This window comes from Rhinolophus ferrumequinum, chromosome 23 (genome assembly GCF_004115265.2).
Source record: "Rhinolophus ferrumequinum isolate MPI-CBG mRhiFer1 chromosome 23, mRhiFer1_v1.p, whole genome shotgun sequence".
Classification (NCBI taxonomy): Eukaryota; Metazoa; Chordata; class Mammalia; order Chiroptera; family Rhinolophidae; genus Rhinolophus; species Rhinolophus ferrumequinum.
In genome coordinates, this window is record NC_046306.1 from 11,622,804 (window position 1) to 11,638,872 (window position 16,069).

Here is a 16,069-nt window from a genome sequence, read left to right on the forward strand (position 1 = left end):
AGTGTCCTGACTGCACATGTTGTGCCCTTTCTGGGTCCTCCCTCTTGGCCAGGTCACCTCCTCTCTGTGTACCCCATCTGCATCCCACCCTACCCTCCTGCAGCTCCTTTCAGGTCATCTTTGTGCCAGAGAACCCCACAATCCTCCATCAAATCATAACCAAGACAGTAAAACCTATGGTGAAATCAGGGCAGGCTCACCCCCCACAGATCACCCACCTGTGCAACAGGTGAAACGGTAAATTACTTTAAAGAAAAGCATTCAGTAAGTAGTCCGTATCACACAATTTAGTAAAACAACAGGAAGGTGGTAAGTGCTGGGCACACCTGTGAACGGGCTATGCATAGACTAGGGGTTGAGGGATCTGCCCCCAAGTCGTTCTGGGGTATTCTGGGTGAAGGAGAAGAATTTCCCAGCACACGCTCTGCAGATCAAGGAACAGACCATGTCTCTTTTCTGGTTGGTGCTAATGACCTCGGAGCACCTAGTAGGTATCCCAAACTAAAGTATGTTTTTGATGCGCCCTCCCCCCCCAGTTGAACTGCCTCCTGGTCCTTGCCTTCATTATCCTCCTGACTCAGGGCCAGGTATCCCTGGAGGCTGCTGGGACAGTTACTCAACCATTCTGAGCACCTACTATGAGCCCAGTCCTAGTGAGTGACAGGTATCATCTCGAAATAGTGAGTAATATCGTTCCCAGGGTGCAAAAGAGCAATCAATCACCCAAGTCCCACACCTAACTGTGCCAGTACAATATGTTTGAGATATGAACCATTTTCCCTCCACGCCTCTTTCCTCCACGTTCAGTAACACCCCTCCCACCTATTCAATTCAAGCTGCCTGGCTCCTCAGTTTGCTTGGCGCTGATTTCCAGAAGCCACGACTCCCACTCCCTCCCACTCTGTAAAGAGATTAACCTGGGAGCCTAAAAAACCGGAGGACAGGAATGTTTCAGAGGGAAAGGCATCAAGAACTGAGGCACAGGCTAAAGGTCATGATTTGGCCGCTGGTGTGTTTTGTTTTGATCTTAAAGGCTATTTTTCAATTAAGAATCAATTCCTACCGTTTAAAAATCAGGAAAGTTTGCACCAAAGTCTGAATTCCTGGATTTTCTTGAAAATTCAGATGGTTGGTCCGCGTTGTCTCACATTCTGAAATGGCAGCCACCAACTGGAATCGAGCGTCGGCCCTTCTTTTAGAGAGGGCCTGTGGTCAGCCCTTTCCACAGACCACTACCCAGGCTGTCTTAATCCAACAGGCTCACGTCACTCTTTTATAGTCGCTGCCTGATCTATGCATTAGGACCCTGATCAAAAAAGGGGGAATCTACCCTGAGACTAGACAAGCGTTCTCCGAGGAATCGAGAGAGGTTTGAAGAACTAAATCAATTTAGTTCTTAAAAATTATTTTATTTAATGAGGTGAATGGCAGCATGCCAAAATATTACACAAATGTCGGGATTATTATATAATTTAATATATTTAGCTCTACCTATTAAAATTTTATTAAAACATTTGTTGACATCTCTTGGGGTCCCGAGAGAAAGAACTGGATCTGAAGGGGACACAAAGACAGATTTCAGCAGTGATGTGATGATAAGTGTTTAACAACTGCTCTCCAGGAAAAAAACGGTGTGTGTGTGTGTGTGTGTGTGTGTGTGTGTAAATGTTACTGCGATGAAGTGTGTGTTTGTTGCACAAAATTTACAAATTTACAAACAATAAACACTTTATTGAAGATACTCTTTATTATAAATTCCATATAGCCAATTAATTATCACAAAATGGGGTTTTTTTTTTGCCTAAGTCTTGTATGCAAAATCAACTATTATCGCAATTGAGTCATGATAGGATGAAATTAGATTATGAATAAATATTTGATAACAATACGACTCAGCAAGAAGTCACTCACAAGGGTAGTTCTGACATGAGTGCTGGCTGAAATTTCTGTTTATGTTAATGAGTGAAACGAAAGTAAAACAGTGAAGATGTATGTCAGACCTCCTTCATCAATGACATAAGCAGCTTGCTTGCTAAACTTGATATCTGTGTTCAAAACAACAGGCTCTCAATTTTTTTGTGCCACTTACAATATATATCAGCCGTAGATACGACAGACATACTTTTAAGTTTAATTTGCATTATTAACATTTTATCCATCATGTTCTTTAGACTGGAAAATCAATAAGACAATAAATCAAGCCCTGATTTGTAATGTTCCCTAATCTCTGTGATGCAAATACACTCCCTAAGGCTGCTTTCAAGCGACTGACATGACGTCCTTGAACATCCAATGGGGAGGAAATGCTCACCTCTCCTGTATCCCTCAAAAGATACAACAGATGTAAATAATCTCAAGAGCACAGATGATTGTAAAATGTGGCAAAATAAGGAAGTGATAACATTTTAGTATTTGTTATCTTTGTTTTTAATATATTTAATTATAAGTTTAAGTCCCTTAATTTTTTTAGAGTCTATGTTTAACAACCAGCTTGCAAAAATCCTGAAAATTTAACAATCAGCTCTCACAAGCCAGTACAAGCCGGCTCCAGCACACCACTGGATATAAGGGACGCACAGATGTTCCCCTACTTACGATAGTTCAACTTATGATGTTTTGACTTCACGATGGTGTGAAAACAATATGCATTCAGTCAGTAGAAATGTACTTTGAATTTTGATCTTTTCTGGGGCTGGTGATATGCAGTACGGTACTCTCGTGATGCTGAGCTGGAGCTCCCCGTCAGCCACTCGATCCCAAGGGTAAAACCAATACTGTACAGTATATTCGTATTTTGGACAATTGTGCCCAACTGTCGGCTAATTACTGAAGGAGTACTGAGCACGTTTCAGGTAGGCTAGGCTAAGTTGTGGTGTTCACTTGGTGAGATGGATTAAATGCATTTTTGACTTTACGATGGGTTTATTGGGACGTAACCCCGTCATAAGTCCAGGAGCATCTGTACCTCCAAATGCGAGGAGAGAAGTTGAGGGACCACGGTCCTGTGGGGGCTGCGTCAACACCCAGGTGCACAGACGCGGGTGACAAAGCCTTGTCTGATGCCAGCACCCTGGACCCGCTCGAGCTCTTCACTCTCAGCATCCAGGAACTCCTTCTTTCCAGTCCTTTCCTTTAGTGACCCCTGGCCTGAGCTTACCTTCTCAGTCTCCATCTGTCTCAGCTGTTGGGGGATGGTCCTTTACAATGTCCCCAAGGGAGGGGACTGGGTACTGAGGTGAACTGAACCTCCTCATGCCCCGACTAGCTGAGTGGGACCAGCTGCAGACCCTCCTGAAGGGAGACAGAGTTAAATATACCCCCAGGGACATAATCACCCCCATTCTGCAGATGCAGAAACTGAGGCTTGAGGGAGTTGTTACTTAGTCAAGGTCAACTCCTGCCAAGAGACAAAGGCAGCACTGACAGCCAGGTGTGTCAGCCTCCAAACCCAGCTCCTGGAGCTCACTACATGCACCGGGATGGCTCTTGGATTGTAGTGCACACAGTTCTGGATTTCCATTCACCTTTCCCCTACTAAAACTTACATCTCTCTGACAGATGACTAATGACTTGAGAGCAGGGCTCATGCTGAACATTTACTGTATTACCAGCATTTAGAATCCCAACTCACTGGTGTCAGAAGGGATCCTAAGAACAAGGTGGTCCAGGTCCCCCACGCGCATATGAGGGAAACTGAGGCCCATAGTCATACAGCCATGACACCAGCAGAATCAGGATTAGAACTCAAGCCTCCTGTCAACCAGGCTGAGTTGCTGGTGCATGATAAATATTCTGGGTAAGAGCATGAGACCTGAGAGCCAAAAAGCAGGCTTCCCCCTTGCTGAAAAGTCCCGGCCAGATAGACAAAGAGAGCAGAGAATACGGTATCTTCAGCTGGATTTATGGATGATACCAGGAGAGACTTCCTGCCAGGATTGGTACCCCACAGATTCTTTGAGAAAGTCTAGGGAGCAGTGGAAACTCCATATGAGATTCTCTAAGAACTGCAGAGATGTGCAGTCAATGGGGAAACTGAGGCAAGAAGGCAGATCCTTAGAAACCCTCTGAGCCTGAGACTCAAAATGAAGACGTTTAGGTTCTCAGACTTTCATCCCTTTCACCCCAGCACAAAAGACCTCCTCTGGGGCAGAGGCAAGTCTCAAAGGACCACCTGGAACTTGTGCTCTGGGGCCCAGGCAAGCAGGATGCTAAACACCATCTGCTAACGCCATGGTTCCAGAATATTCCAGGCAGATGGACTCCTCAGGAGGACTCCTTGATGCGGCTGTACTGGACACCAGAAGTGCTCTGCCTGTGGCCAAAGCCCAGGGTGAACCTGTCAAGCAGAGAGTGAGTGGAGTCAGAGTGAGTAGCAGGGCCTGGGGGCCTTCCCCGGGAAGTAAGGGAGTGAGTGGCCCAGCCCTTGAGACCCCCAACCCACCCCTCTCCCACTCCTACCTGACCTTTCCTGCTTCCTGCTTTCATATGCATTTCCATCTTCTAAATTACCCAACTGTTCATCTTGATCTCCCTGTGTCTGCCCTCACCTCCACGTGAACCTGAGGAGCCAGGTCCAGCCCGACACTCCCCTTGGCTGTAACCACATCCTGTCTTATTCCAAAGCTGGCTTCCACCGGCCTCTCTGCCTACTTTGCTCTTTGTACAGAGGAGGGGTCTGGAATCTTCTCCCCAAAAAAGCCAGTCTAGCAGAGACCCAGGTGGCTCCTAGTATCTGTCCCCATTTTATGTGTAGTAATAGCACTCTTGATTTTCAGCTGAGCACATGGCGACCCAGATTACAGGCCATGTTTCTCAGCCGCCCCTGCATGCACGTGTAGCCAAGTCCTGGCCAGAAGGACGTGGGTGGAGGTGACCTGTGTGTCTTAGGCTGCGTCCTTCTCTTCCCCTTCGCCCTGCAAGAATGTGGTGGTTCAGTGTCATAGGACACACGGAAAAGGTAATATTGAAGAGATGGCAGAACAACGAGACAGAGCCTGGGACCCTGGATGACCTCTCAGGGCATGGCTGCTGCCCCAGTCCTGTACGCTGACATTTGGACTATTCCAAGCAGCCAAATCTATCCCCTAACTAATACAACTGGGTCACTGAGGGGCCTGCAGAAGGCGTCACCCAGCGAACTGGCTGTGTTTAGCTGGCAGGGGACACTCTGGGGTGGGGTGAACCAGGTTAGAGGTTTTTACACTGCAATAGTTCTGCATCCCCTCAAGAGCCAGGTTGGGGTAAGGCTTGGCAGGCAGCTGCAGGGAAGCAATTTCCAATTCTGTATTAGAATGGTTTATTTTTTCAATCTTTTAGGGCCTCCCAGGAATAGAATGGGCAGTCAGTGGCTGGTGACTCCCTTTTGCTACAAGAAGTAACCAGGGGCATTTGCCAAGGACACTTATGATTGTGGTGCTTTGGGGTCCTTTCTGATGTCCTCACTCCTCTCTTCTCTTATTTGAACAGCCCAAGGTCCCATGGTGCTAAGATTCTGAACTCCTCTCTATGACCTAAAGACCTCATGTGATCTAGCTCCTACCCTCTTGGCTGATCTGACCTTTTACCCTTCCTTCCTTACTCACTTTGTTCCAGCCACACTGGCTTCCGTATTGTTCTTTGCATATTCTAGACACACTCCCTACCTCAGGGCCTTTGCACTTGCTGTTCCCTCTACCTGGAACGCTCCTACCCCTCATTGTTCCATGGCTGCCTCCTTCTTACTAGCTTAAATTGCACATCCTCAGAGAGGCCGTCCCTCTCTGACCACCCACTCTAATTTAGCCACAATCTCTGCCCTTCTGTTCCCCTTTCCACCAACCAGGCTCTCTCAATGCATTTTGCTGTTTTATTTTCTTCCAGCTACACATCATTAACTGAAATGCTCTTATTGATGTATATGTTGGCTTGCTTATTTTCTGTCCCCCTCCCCAACTAGAATGGAAGCTCCATGAGGACAAGGGCCTTTTCCATCTTATTCTCAGCCATATGTCCTACAGCCCAGAATACTGCCTGGCACATAGTAGGGACTTCAATACCCACTGAATGAGTAGACTAAGTCCACAGTTCTTTGTGTGCAATTTTATAAGGCCACAGTTATAATGTTTTGTTTCTCCGAGCTCTAAGTTTTAGGATTCTACAATTCTGGTTTTAGGATTCTACAATTCTAACTTCTCATGAGTCAATAATTACAATGTAAAATTTCCTGTGAGCTGGGCTTAAAGTCAAACGAAACTCTGCTATGGGAAGACACACACAAAAAAAAACTCACGGGAAACAGCTCCTATATGAAGACAGGTCAAATGCACAGCGTCCAGGCAGTAAGAGCGACAGGAAGAGAAGAAAAACACTCTTTTGCAAGGGGAGGCTAAGCTCCTGCAGCCAAGTGCTCAGGGTTAGATGGGACTCTTCCAGACACGCCCTGTCCCGCTTACCGTCTCCTCTGGAATTGCTGGTCTATCTCTGCCAATGACTGGCCCTTGGTTTCAGGGACAAATAAATAGATGAAGCCCAGGCCGAGGACAGCGGTCAGCCCATACAGCAGGAAGGTCCAGGCCAAGCCGATGGTGCCTGGGAAGGGGAGGGTGGGAGTGTGGGCCAGGGCACAGCCACCTGGCTGCTTCCAGGTGGAGCATCAAAAAGGCGGTTCACCCAAAGCAGAATTTTCCGATGGTCAATTTGCAGAACGACCAACAACTGTCAGATAAGCAAGTACCTTAAAGAAGGACTAGGACTCGTTGTCCCAGAGGCAGGCAAAGAGCTAGGGCTCGGATCCACAAGCGCTGACAAGGCTTGTCTTTATGGAAAAGCCCATTTACCCACATCTAAAATGCTAACCAGTGTTGTGCACTCAGAATCTGAAAATGTGAACAGAGAGGAAGTAACATTCACATTGGCAGCAAAACAACTGCAGGATGCAGCCTTGGCAAAGCTCAGCTCTGAAAAAAAACCAAAAAAAATCCTCAGGTATTCCATGAACTGGTTTTTCAGTGACATAAGGATTCAGGGAACTGAGTTTCAGCCAATTTGGCCTGTGTCAGACTGGTTTGAGAGAGAAGACAAATCCTCAGCCCCTCCCTCTTGCTGGAGACTCAGGTGGGGGTCAGGGTCTCAGGGCCAGTGACCAGGACCCCTAGGGATGACCTTGACTCCTTTGAAGTCAGTCAGCCAGAGAGAAAGAAAGAAGGCTGTGAAGGAAGAGACCTGAGGAAAAGCGCAAATGAGGTTTCAGATGTCATTCTCACCTCTAAATAGCCACGGCCACACCTCCTCTGAGCAGCCTCCCTGGACCAGCCTGACTTCACTTAATCCTCATACCAGCGGGGAGAGAGCTGGGCTGGGCGTCAGGAGGGTTGGGTTCTGGCCTGCTCATTACCTGACTGGACTCGGGAAGGACATATTTCCCCACCTATGAAACGAGGCTGATAAGGATAGGACACAATTCTAATAAACCCCGTCTATCCTTCCTTCGACTCTCACCCACTTGTTCATTCCACATAAAGAGAATGCTTGAATACTGAGGCAGCAGGGAGAAGCCTGGATTTCCCTAAAACTGGGGGTGGGAGACAGGTATGGTGGGAAGATTCTTCTACCAGTGTTTCCCCCCATGGGCGGCTGCGCCTTTCAGGTAGAAACGCCTGGATGTAGGAAGCAGGAAAAGAACTGAACCCTACGAACTGTGCCTCGGGGCCCACAGTGAAGGAGCCCCACTCACTGTGGCCCAGATGACCAAGGTCTACCAGTGACATTGGGCCATATGCATCTCAGCATCTCAGAGACCCTTCCCCAGTGTTCTGGGCCTATATAATCCCCACCCCACCCCAGCCCGGCTCAGACTGAGTTTGAACGCTAGGTAGAAGAGGTGATGTTATCTAAACTAGATCTGAGAAAACCTTCCTGTTGGCAGGTGGGCATGAGCCAGTTTGAACTGGCTTAGAACAAAAAGAAAAAGTTGCAGCTCCTGCACCCACTGGTCTCAGACGAGTTTCCACCAGTGCTGGTGTGGACCATCACCTGTTCTGCACCCTGGAGAATTATACAGCGTGTTTGGGGGCTCTGGATGTGGTCGGACACTTCCATGGAACTTCTGCACAAAGTTTTATTTGAAGAGGAGTTCTGCTGCTACAAAAACTCTCCTGCTTTATTCCCAGCAACAGAGAAGAGACTGGATTTGGGGTGGGAGAGCAGAGCGCCATAGTCAGATCTCTGTCTGGAGTTTGTTCCCCTCTCCCCACCACACCAATCAGGACGAGGAAAAGTGAAGACTTCAGTTCTTCTCCAGCCTCTTCCCCCAGTCGTCAATTAAGCCAGCCCATTCACTGACACCCTGGAATGAGGTAGAAGCCTCACAGATCACATCTTCTGTTGTCTTTGTCTCCCAACCTCTCCTCTCTCTTTTTTTGAAAGCAGCACCCCAATTTTCTTTTGGGGGACGACTCTCCTCCAACTTGCGGTCCACATGTTTGGGTAAGGCTGTTTCCACCCCCTGGCTCCAGGGTGGGTATATGCCCAGCGCCTGGAGCCAGGGGGTGGAGACAGCCCTTCAGCCACAGTGATTGGTTCAGGGATGGGCATGTGATCTTGCTGAGCCAATGAGCAGCAGTCTCAGGACTTGGGTAGGAGCCACTGCGAAAGAAAGCTGTCCTTGCACTGGGGTGCCAGGCTGAAGAGACATGCTGGTGGCCAGCTTTGCCACCATGAGGCGTCTGCCTGAGAAGGAAGCCCACGGTGTGGGAGGCAGAGTGGAGAGAGACGAAAGAGGGCTGACGATTTTGTTGAAGGCTCTGGATCAGCCTTGCTTGAGTCCAACCACCCTCCTCTTTTCAGGGATTTTGTTCATCAACTGGTTTGCATTGGGTTTTCTGTCACTTATACCCCGACAGATCAGGAAGCTCTGGCCCTGTCAGGAGGAAATTGTCCCTGGATCTAGAAGGAACTGGACCAAGATATTAGGGCAGCGGACTCACCGATGAGGTCGAGGAAGGAGAGGCTGATGAAGAGATTGGCGGCCCAGTTGAAGCTGTTGCAGAAGGCGAAGGCCCTCCCTCGGATCTCCACGGGGTAGATCTCGCTGAGAACAAGCCAGGTCACTAGGACAGGAGAACAGGGAGGACTCCTAGGCTGCAGCCAGGCCCGGGGCCTGGCCCCCACGGGCCAGCAGGCAGCCTCCCATCGGTGTGGTTCAAACAATGTCAGCCTCCTGACATCAAATCTCCCCAGATGCTTCCCCCACATGGCTGTAAGAAGCCCTTTCGAGGGATCAACAGTCTCAGTTTCCCCAGGACGAGGGGTTCCGAGGACATGAGACTTTCAGTCCTGGGCAAACCAGGATGGTTGTCACCCCATTCCTTAAATTCAAGTACCGTGTTTCCCCGAAAATAAGACCTAACCGGAAAATAAGCCCTAGCATGATTTTTTCAGGATGACAACCCCTGAACATAAGCCATAATGCATCTTTTGGAGCAAAAATTAATATAAGACCCGGTCTTATTTTCGGGGAAACACGGTGAAGCCTTTTGAGTGAGCTTTCCGGGAGCTAATTTGGCTTTTACGAGGCCTGAAGAATTGATTTGGGGGCCTTTTTAAGAAAAAAATAATTACAAACATAAAATTAGGCCCTTGCCCTGGGAAGGAGTGCCTGCAAATAAGGAGGAGCCTGAAGTTTAAGCTTCATTGGCTTCATGGTGAAGCCACCCCTAGAGTCCCTCCGACGCCCTGACGGATACGGTCCACAAGCTTCCTGCTAGGAGAGGTGGAAGACTCAGAGTTACTGCAAGAAACTCTCACCTACCTGGTCCAAATCCAAAGGAGAAGGCACTCACAAAGACCATCATACAGACCAATGCTGTCCAGTGCAGCAGGGCATGCTCTGGGGCCGAAGGGGGTGCAGAGGAGGCCGTGCTCAGGGCTGGCAGGGGCAGGGCCGTGGGATCCCCAGCTCCGGGACGAGGCTTGGTTTTCGTAGATGTTGACAAGACCGGCTCCCCTTGGTTCTCGCTGGTTGTTGACAATGGAGGTGGAGATAAGCCGATTGGCAGGTCAGAGTCTCCAGGGAGGCCAGACAGCTTGGTGGCATTGGGCATGGCCAGGCAACTTGGGCCTGAGTCCATGGGCACAGCAAAGCTGACAAGGCCTATACCGCTGACCGACAGGGCCATGAGGGCACAGCCAGCGAGTAACAGGGCCCTACGGCCCGCTCGGTCCACTAGCCCCATGGCAGTCAGGGTAGCGGCCACCTTCACTGCGCCAAGCCCCACAGAGGCCAGCATAGCTGAGGATTCCCCGCGGAAGCCGACCGAGTGGAAGATGGTGGACGCGTAGCACAGCACATTGGGCTGTCCTGTTAGCTGCTGGAAAAGCACCAGCCCCAACCCCACTGTGGTCCGGCCTCGCATGTTATCCCGTGCCCTGAAGAGGTCCAGAAAGGAGTATCTTGGCTTCCCCAGGCCCGACTTGGGGGCCTCCCCTCCCTGGAGGGGGATGAGGTCTTTGTCGGCTGCAGTCTCCTCGGCACCAGCAGGAAGAAAGAGGAGGCTGAGGGATTGCAGCAGAGCAGGTGCAGCGGCCCAGCCCAACATATGCCTCCATCCCCAGGGGGCACTGGCTAGTGCGTAGTTGAGTGCGTAGGAGAGCAGGATGCCGAGGGTGATGCCAGCCTCGTAGAGGGACACCAGCACTCCCCGCTGCCGTGGCCCCACCAGCTCGGACACGTAGATACAACAGGCCATGGATGAGAGGGAGATGGCGAAGCCAGATGCTGAGCGGCCCAGGACCAGCCAGGCCAGAGAACCGGCCAGACCCAGGCTCAGGCTGCCCGCCAACAGCACCACGTTGCTCCCAAGGATGGCTTGTTTCCTGCCACAACGGTCAATGAGGAAGCCCCCTACGAGGGAGGCGAGGAGAGCCCCCAGGAGCAGGCTGCCCACCAGGAACTCCTGCTCCAAGCAGCTTAGCTCAAAATCAAGCTGCAGTGGTAGCAGGGCACCTGAAATGACTGCCAGTTCATAACCAAAGGTCAAGCCACCCAGCAAAGACACAGAGGCACACAGGGGCAGACGGGGTGGGGGGTAGCCTGAAAAACAAAAGTGAGAGTAGTCGAGTTCAGAATGGTTCCTTGCCAGGGCACCTGTCCATCCAACCTCTTCTCCATCTGTCAACCCCTCCATCTATCCACCCAGCTACTCCATCCATCCACCTATTCATTTGTCCATCCATCCATCCAATCATTCAAAAACGTATTTATCTGACATCTACAACACACCAGGCAGTATTCTGAGGGCTGGCTATTCAGTGGTGTTGTCAAGGACCTGACATTCTAGTAGAAGAAGGCAGATGAGAAACAAATAAATATGTAACTTCAGGTGGTGATGGGTATCATTTAAAAAAAAAAGCAGGGAAACGGGATTGAAAGTGATGGAGGAGTTCTGTTTTAAATAGGGTAGTTAGCTAAGGCCTCTCTGAAGAGGGGAAATTTGAGCAGAGATCTGAATGAAGTGAGGGTCAAAGCCATGTAAAATCTGGGAGAAGAACATTCTAGACAGGAGGCATAGCAAGAACAAAGGCCCTGAAGCAAGTATGTTTGAACAATAACTATTAATATGAATAGCTACTTACTTGGCACTTACTAAGTGCCAGGTCCTGTTGTTTTAAGAGCTTTCCGTGTATTTGCTCATTTAATTCTTACAACAGCCCTGTAACATATAACATATGTTATATGTTTGGAGGATTAGCATCATCCTCCAAAGTGCAGACCAGTTAAGAAACTTTCTCATGGTCACACAGCAAGTCAGTGGGAGAGCTGATGTAGCTACAGAGTGCAGGCTTTTCATCACTGTGCTAATCACTCTGGCTATCCAGGCCAGAGCGGCCGGAGCCCAGGAGTGACAGCGAGAGGACAGGATGAGGTAGGAGAAGCCGACAGGGCCAGATCCTGGGGCGCTTGGCAGGTCGGGAGGACAATGACGGATTTCATTGTCAGTGGGTGGAAGCCTTGGAAGGCTTGAGCTAGGGAAGAGGTGAGCTACGGTAGTCACCAGCATATGTGGATACGGGGCGTTTAAAATGTGGCAAATGTGACTGAGGAACTGCGTTTTAACTTTTATTCAATTTTCATTAATTTGAATGTAAAACTAGCCACATGTGGCTAGCGGCTACCATACCAGCAGTGCAGTTTATACAGGTTACTCTTAATTTTTAATTCACGTACTTAAATATTTCTGAGTAATATTTCTGAGTAATATTTCTGGATTTCTAGAGCAATCCAGCAATATCTATCTCACCCCATGCTAAGCATGACACTGACATCCCAGGACCTTCGGCTGGCCCCAGTCAAACCACCAGGACCTGACAACAGCACTGCTTTGAACGCTTTAAGGGCAGTAACGCATTTAATTCTCACCACAACTTCATAAGGTGGGCTTTTGTAATATTTACGAGTGAATGCACTGATAATCAGAGAGGTGAAGTGACTTACCTCAAGTCAAAAGTAGTCAGTAGCTGTGCCTAGATTCACAGCCAGGTGGTCTGGCTCCACAATCCAGACTCTTAACCACTCCATTAGAAAACCTTGGCATAACATGATTTCTCTCTGTTCTCTCTTATTTCTGCCTCTCCCCATCTCTGTTAGGCAATTTTTGTGCAGGAGGAAGAGTTTCATGGGTGGAGAAATGCCCCCCTCTTTCTGCTCACCCTTCTCCTCATCATCCCCGCCCCTCAGAGAAACAACCCGCCCCCCTCCCCGACCATTCTCAGGCTGGCCTTGTCCTACCTGTTCACGACCATCAATAAACACCCTGGGGAGATTATGCTGCCTGGGTTCTGCCCCATCTTCACCTCCCTTTGCTCCACTTGCCTCAGTTCCTGGACTTTACTGCCAGAAAGGAAGGTTCTTTCAGGCCATGTGAGGCAATCCAGTGAAATGGCTGTTTACCTGCCCGGAGCTGTTGGAGGCCATCTTTCCCAAGAGGGATTCCTGACAGCACTGCCTGAGTCCCCAGGTCCATCGGTGCCTGAACTTTTCAGAGACGAATAAATTAACGCCCCCCCCCCCCCCCCCCCCGCCGCTTTTTTTTTTTTTTTGGTTAAGCGAGTTTGAGGGAGGCCCTCACTAATTCCTCAACTTTCCAAGCCACATTTTTCACTTCCAATCAACTGTGCATTTTCCCTTCATTTGCTCACACCATATCATGAGCTGGTTAATGTGTCCTCCTGGTTAAACTGGACAGGACAGGACAGAACGGAGACTTACTGTCTCTGTGTCTCCTGGGACCCAGATCTGCCCTGACACCCAAGGGAGGGCTCAGTGAGGTTTTTCCTCAATGACTGAGTCTGGGACCAGGGTGGTATCACCACGTGGCATTCCAAGGGCTGTGACAGGGGCATTTGAACCTAATCTAATGCTACACAGCAGCCAGAGGCATCTTGTGAAAGCCTCAGTCAGACCATGTCGTTCCGCTCAGAGCCCTCCAAGGCTCCCTCTTCCCTCGGAAACACCCAAAGTCCTTACAGTGACCTTCAGGACCCTGCGGCTCTCCTCTCACTGGGCTCCTCACTCCACGCATATCTCAGGTCAAGGCTTTTTACCAGCTGTCACCTCTGCTGGGGAAGCCTCCTCTTCCATTCCTTCCCGCCCTCCCTTAGGTCTTTGCTCAAACATCATCTTCCCTGACCCTCTACTTAAAATTGCAACCTCCCCATAGCATCCAGCCCTTCCCTGCTTATTTTTCTCCACGGTACTTCTCGTTATCTGCAATAACCATATATTTGACATAGTTATTTGACACCCCACCAGAATGTCAGCCCCAAAGGAATTGTTTGTTTGTTCAGCTGACTCCTGGACGCTGAAGATAGTTCCTGGCATATAGTAGGCACTCAATAAATACTTGTTGAATAAACGGATGATCAGATGAATGAATGAACAAACTCTGAGGACGTAGAGAATCCAGGCAGAAAGGATCTTGGCTCTTGAGCACGTGGCAAGGTCCAGGGTCTGGAAGTGGCCATGAACAGGAATAGGAGCAAATCCTAGCCCCCAAATTAGACCCTGGAGCCAGAGCTGGAGTTGGTCACCAGTTGTGCCATCATCCTATGCCTGAGAGGCTGGGTGGTCCAGTGGTTAGAGATGCAGACTGGAGCCAGAGTGCTGGGATTCTAACCTGGCTTCTCCTAGCTTCTCACGCAGCTGTGTGACTTTGGGCAACTCACTTAACCATTCTGAGCCTCCCCATCTATAAATGGGGATGATAGTAATACCCACCTCATATGCCTGCCTACCTTATAGCCACTGTTAGCTATTATGATTCTCCACAGAATAACCCAGTGAGTTTTTTAAAGGCAATTCAGGTTGTGCCCCACCGCAGCGTAAAATCTTTTTGTCATTTGAAATCAAATCCAAACTTGTCAGTATTGCCTACAAAGTCCTGCAGAATCTAGCCCCTGCCTACCTCGCTGACCTCCCTTGCACTGCTCTCCCCTGGCCCACTGTGCCCACCCATACTGGCCTGGACCACACCAGCTCTCTCCTGCCTCAGGGCCTTTGCACTTGCTGTTCCTGCCACCTGAAAGTTCTTCTCCCAGATCTTAGCAAGCCCACTTCTTTTAAGTGACATCAGCCCCGATGCCTCCTGTTCTGGGAGGCCCTCCTTGCCTACTTACCTAAAGAACCTGCCTCCCTCATCACTGTCACACCACCTCATTGGATGTGTTCCACCACACCTTATCACTCTTTGAGATTATTTAATTCATTTACTTGTGTATCCAACTTCTCACCTAGACTGTCAGCTCTATGAGAGAAAAGAGTATGGTCCATTTTGTTCACACTGAGTCCCCAACCTGTAAACCAATGTCTGCCACGCAGTAGGTGTATGAATGACAAAGTAACCCTTTGAGGCTTCAGAATCCAGAGAGAAACATAGAAACTTTGGCCCCTCTGTAGCAACGAATAAATTCCCTACTCCCCCTACAATTCCGGGTTCTAATCCCCTCTGTCTCCCCTCTGTTGACTCATCTCTAGAGCAGAGGTTTTTTATGTTTTGTTCATGGCAGCATCCTGGGACCTGGCGAGCAGAGGTGTTCAGTGAATGTAATGTATTTGCTCCTTGTGGAGCCTCTATTTCTTCATCTGCAGAATAGGAACCATTTCACTTGCCTGAGGTTTGTGTTGTGAGGCTTAAAGCAGTCAAGAGAGGGCCTGGCCCGGAGTGAGCGCTCAATATCAAGTAAGGAGCATATTCGGGCCACTTTTTTCTGGGCAGAAAGGAGCGTGGAAGGAAGTGCGCCTAAGTCCCTTCCCAGCCCCCAGCCAAGGCCTGGTTTCCCTGGCTCGCCACCCGGGTAGGCGGTGTCTGGTCCGGGTGTGAAGCAGGGGGCGGAAGGCGCGCGCATTGATGGAATCTCGGGGCTCCCCAGCGGGTAGCGCCCGATGACAACTTACCCATGGCGAGCGGGACTCCAAGGCATACAGCGGGAGCTGGGAGCCTGGGCGCGCATCCCCTGGCTCAGTCCTCGCCTCGGCCGCGGGACAAACTTTCCAGCCCGCCTCTCGCCTCTGTCCCTCCCTCCCTGTCTGCCCGCCCCGCAGCGCCGCTGCCACGTCCCTGGAGGCGGGACAGAGGGGCACCGGGACCGCCCCTGCCTGCCCCCCAGCCTGCCCCCCACCCCACACTCACTGTCCTCCCCAGGGTCCTGCCAATAGTCATCCCCTTTGTGGGGGAGGCCCGCATGCCGTCCTCCCCACCGGAAGGAGACTCCCCAAATCACTGCAGTCCACACTAGTGTGGCCTCTCCAGAGTGTACACACGCGCACACACACACACACACACACACACACACCCCTACACTGACCCGGACACACACATACCTACTTCAGCTGCTCAGACACTCTCCCGTGGAGCCACCCTCCGTTCATGGAACACTTAGGTATGGACACCTCCCATGTGTCAGTGCCAGGCATTTGGGGGGGGGGGGCTGAAAGAACAAGGGAGACAGATTTGTTTGTTCTTGTGCAGTTTGCTTTCTACGGAGGGAAGAAGGAAGTTAAATAGCCAGAGAAATACCAGCCAGTGATAAAGGCTAG

At 50.0% G+C, this 16,069-nt stretch overlaps 1 protein-coding gene across 2 annotated transcripts; it reads right to left on the reverse strand.

Moving 5' to 3' along the window:
• Positions 1 to 1,471: 1,471 nt before the first annotated feature.
• SLC2A10 (solute carrier family 2 member 10) lies at positions 1,472 to 12,659 on the reverse strand. 2 transcript variants are annotated; one of them, XM_033095201.1, is made up of 4 exons: positions 9,788 to 12,659; positions 8,964 to 9,086; positions 6,432 to 6,567; positions 1,472 to 4,336 (listed from the first exon to the last, which is right to left on the reverse strand). In XM_033095201.1, the coding sequence occupies exons 1-4, from the start codon at positions 11,160 to 11,162 to the stop codon at positions 4,264 to 4,266; spliced, it is 1,707 nt and encodes a 568-aa protein (XP_032951092.1). In that variant the 5' UTR covers positions 11,163 to 12,659; the 3' UTR covers positions 1,472 to 4,263. The 2 variants fall into 2 exon arrangements, with proteins under 2 accessions (XP_032951092.1, XP_032951093.1); XM_033095202.1 differs by lacking the exons at positions 1,472 to 4,336; positions 6,432 to 6,567 and adding an exon at positions 8,082 to 8,323 and having other exon boundaries at positions 9,788 to 11,667.
• Positions 12,660 to 16,069: the final 3,410 nt, after the last annotated feature.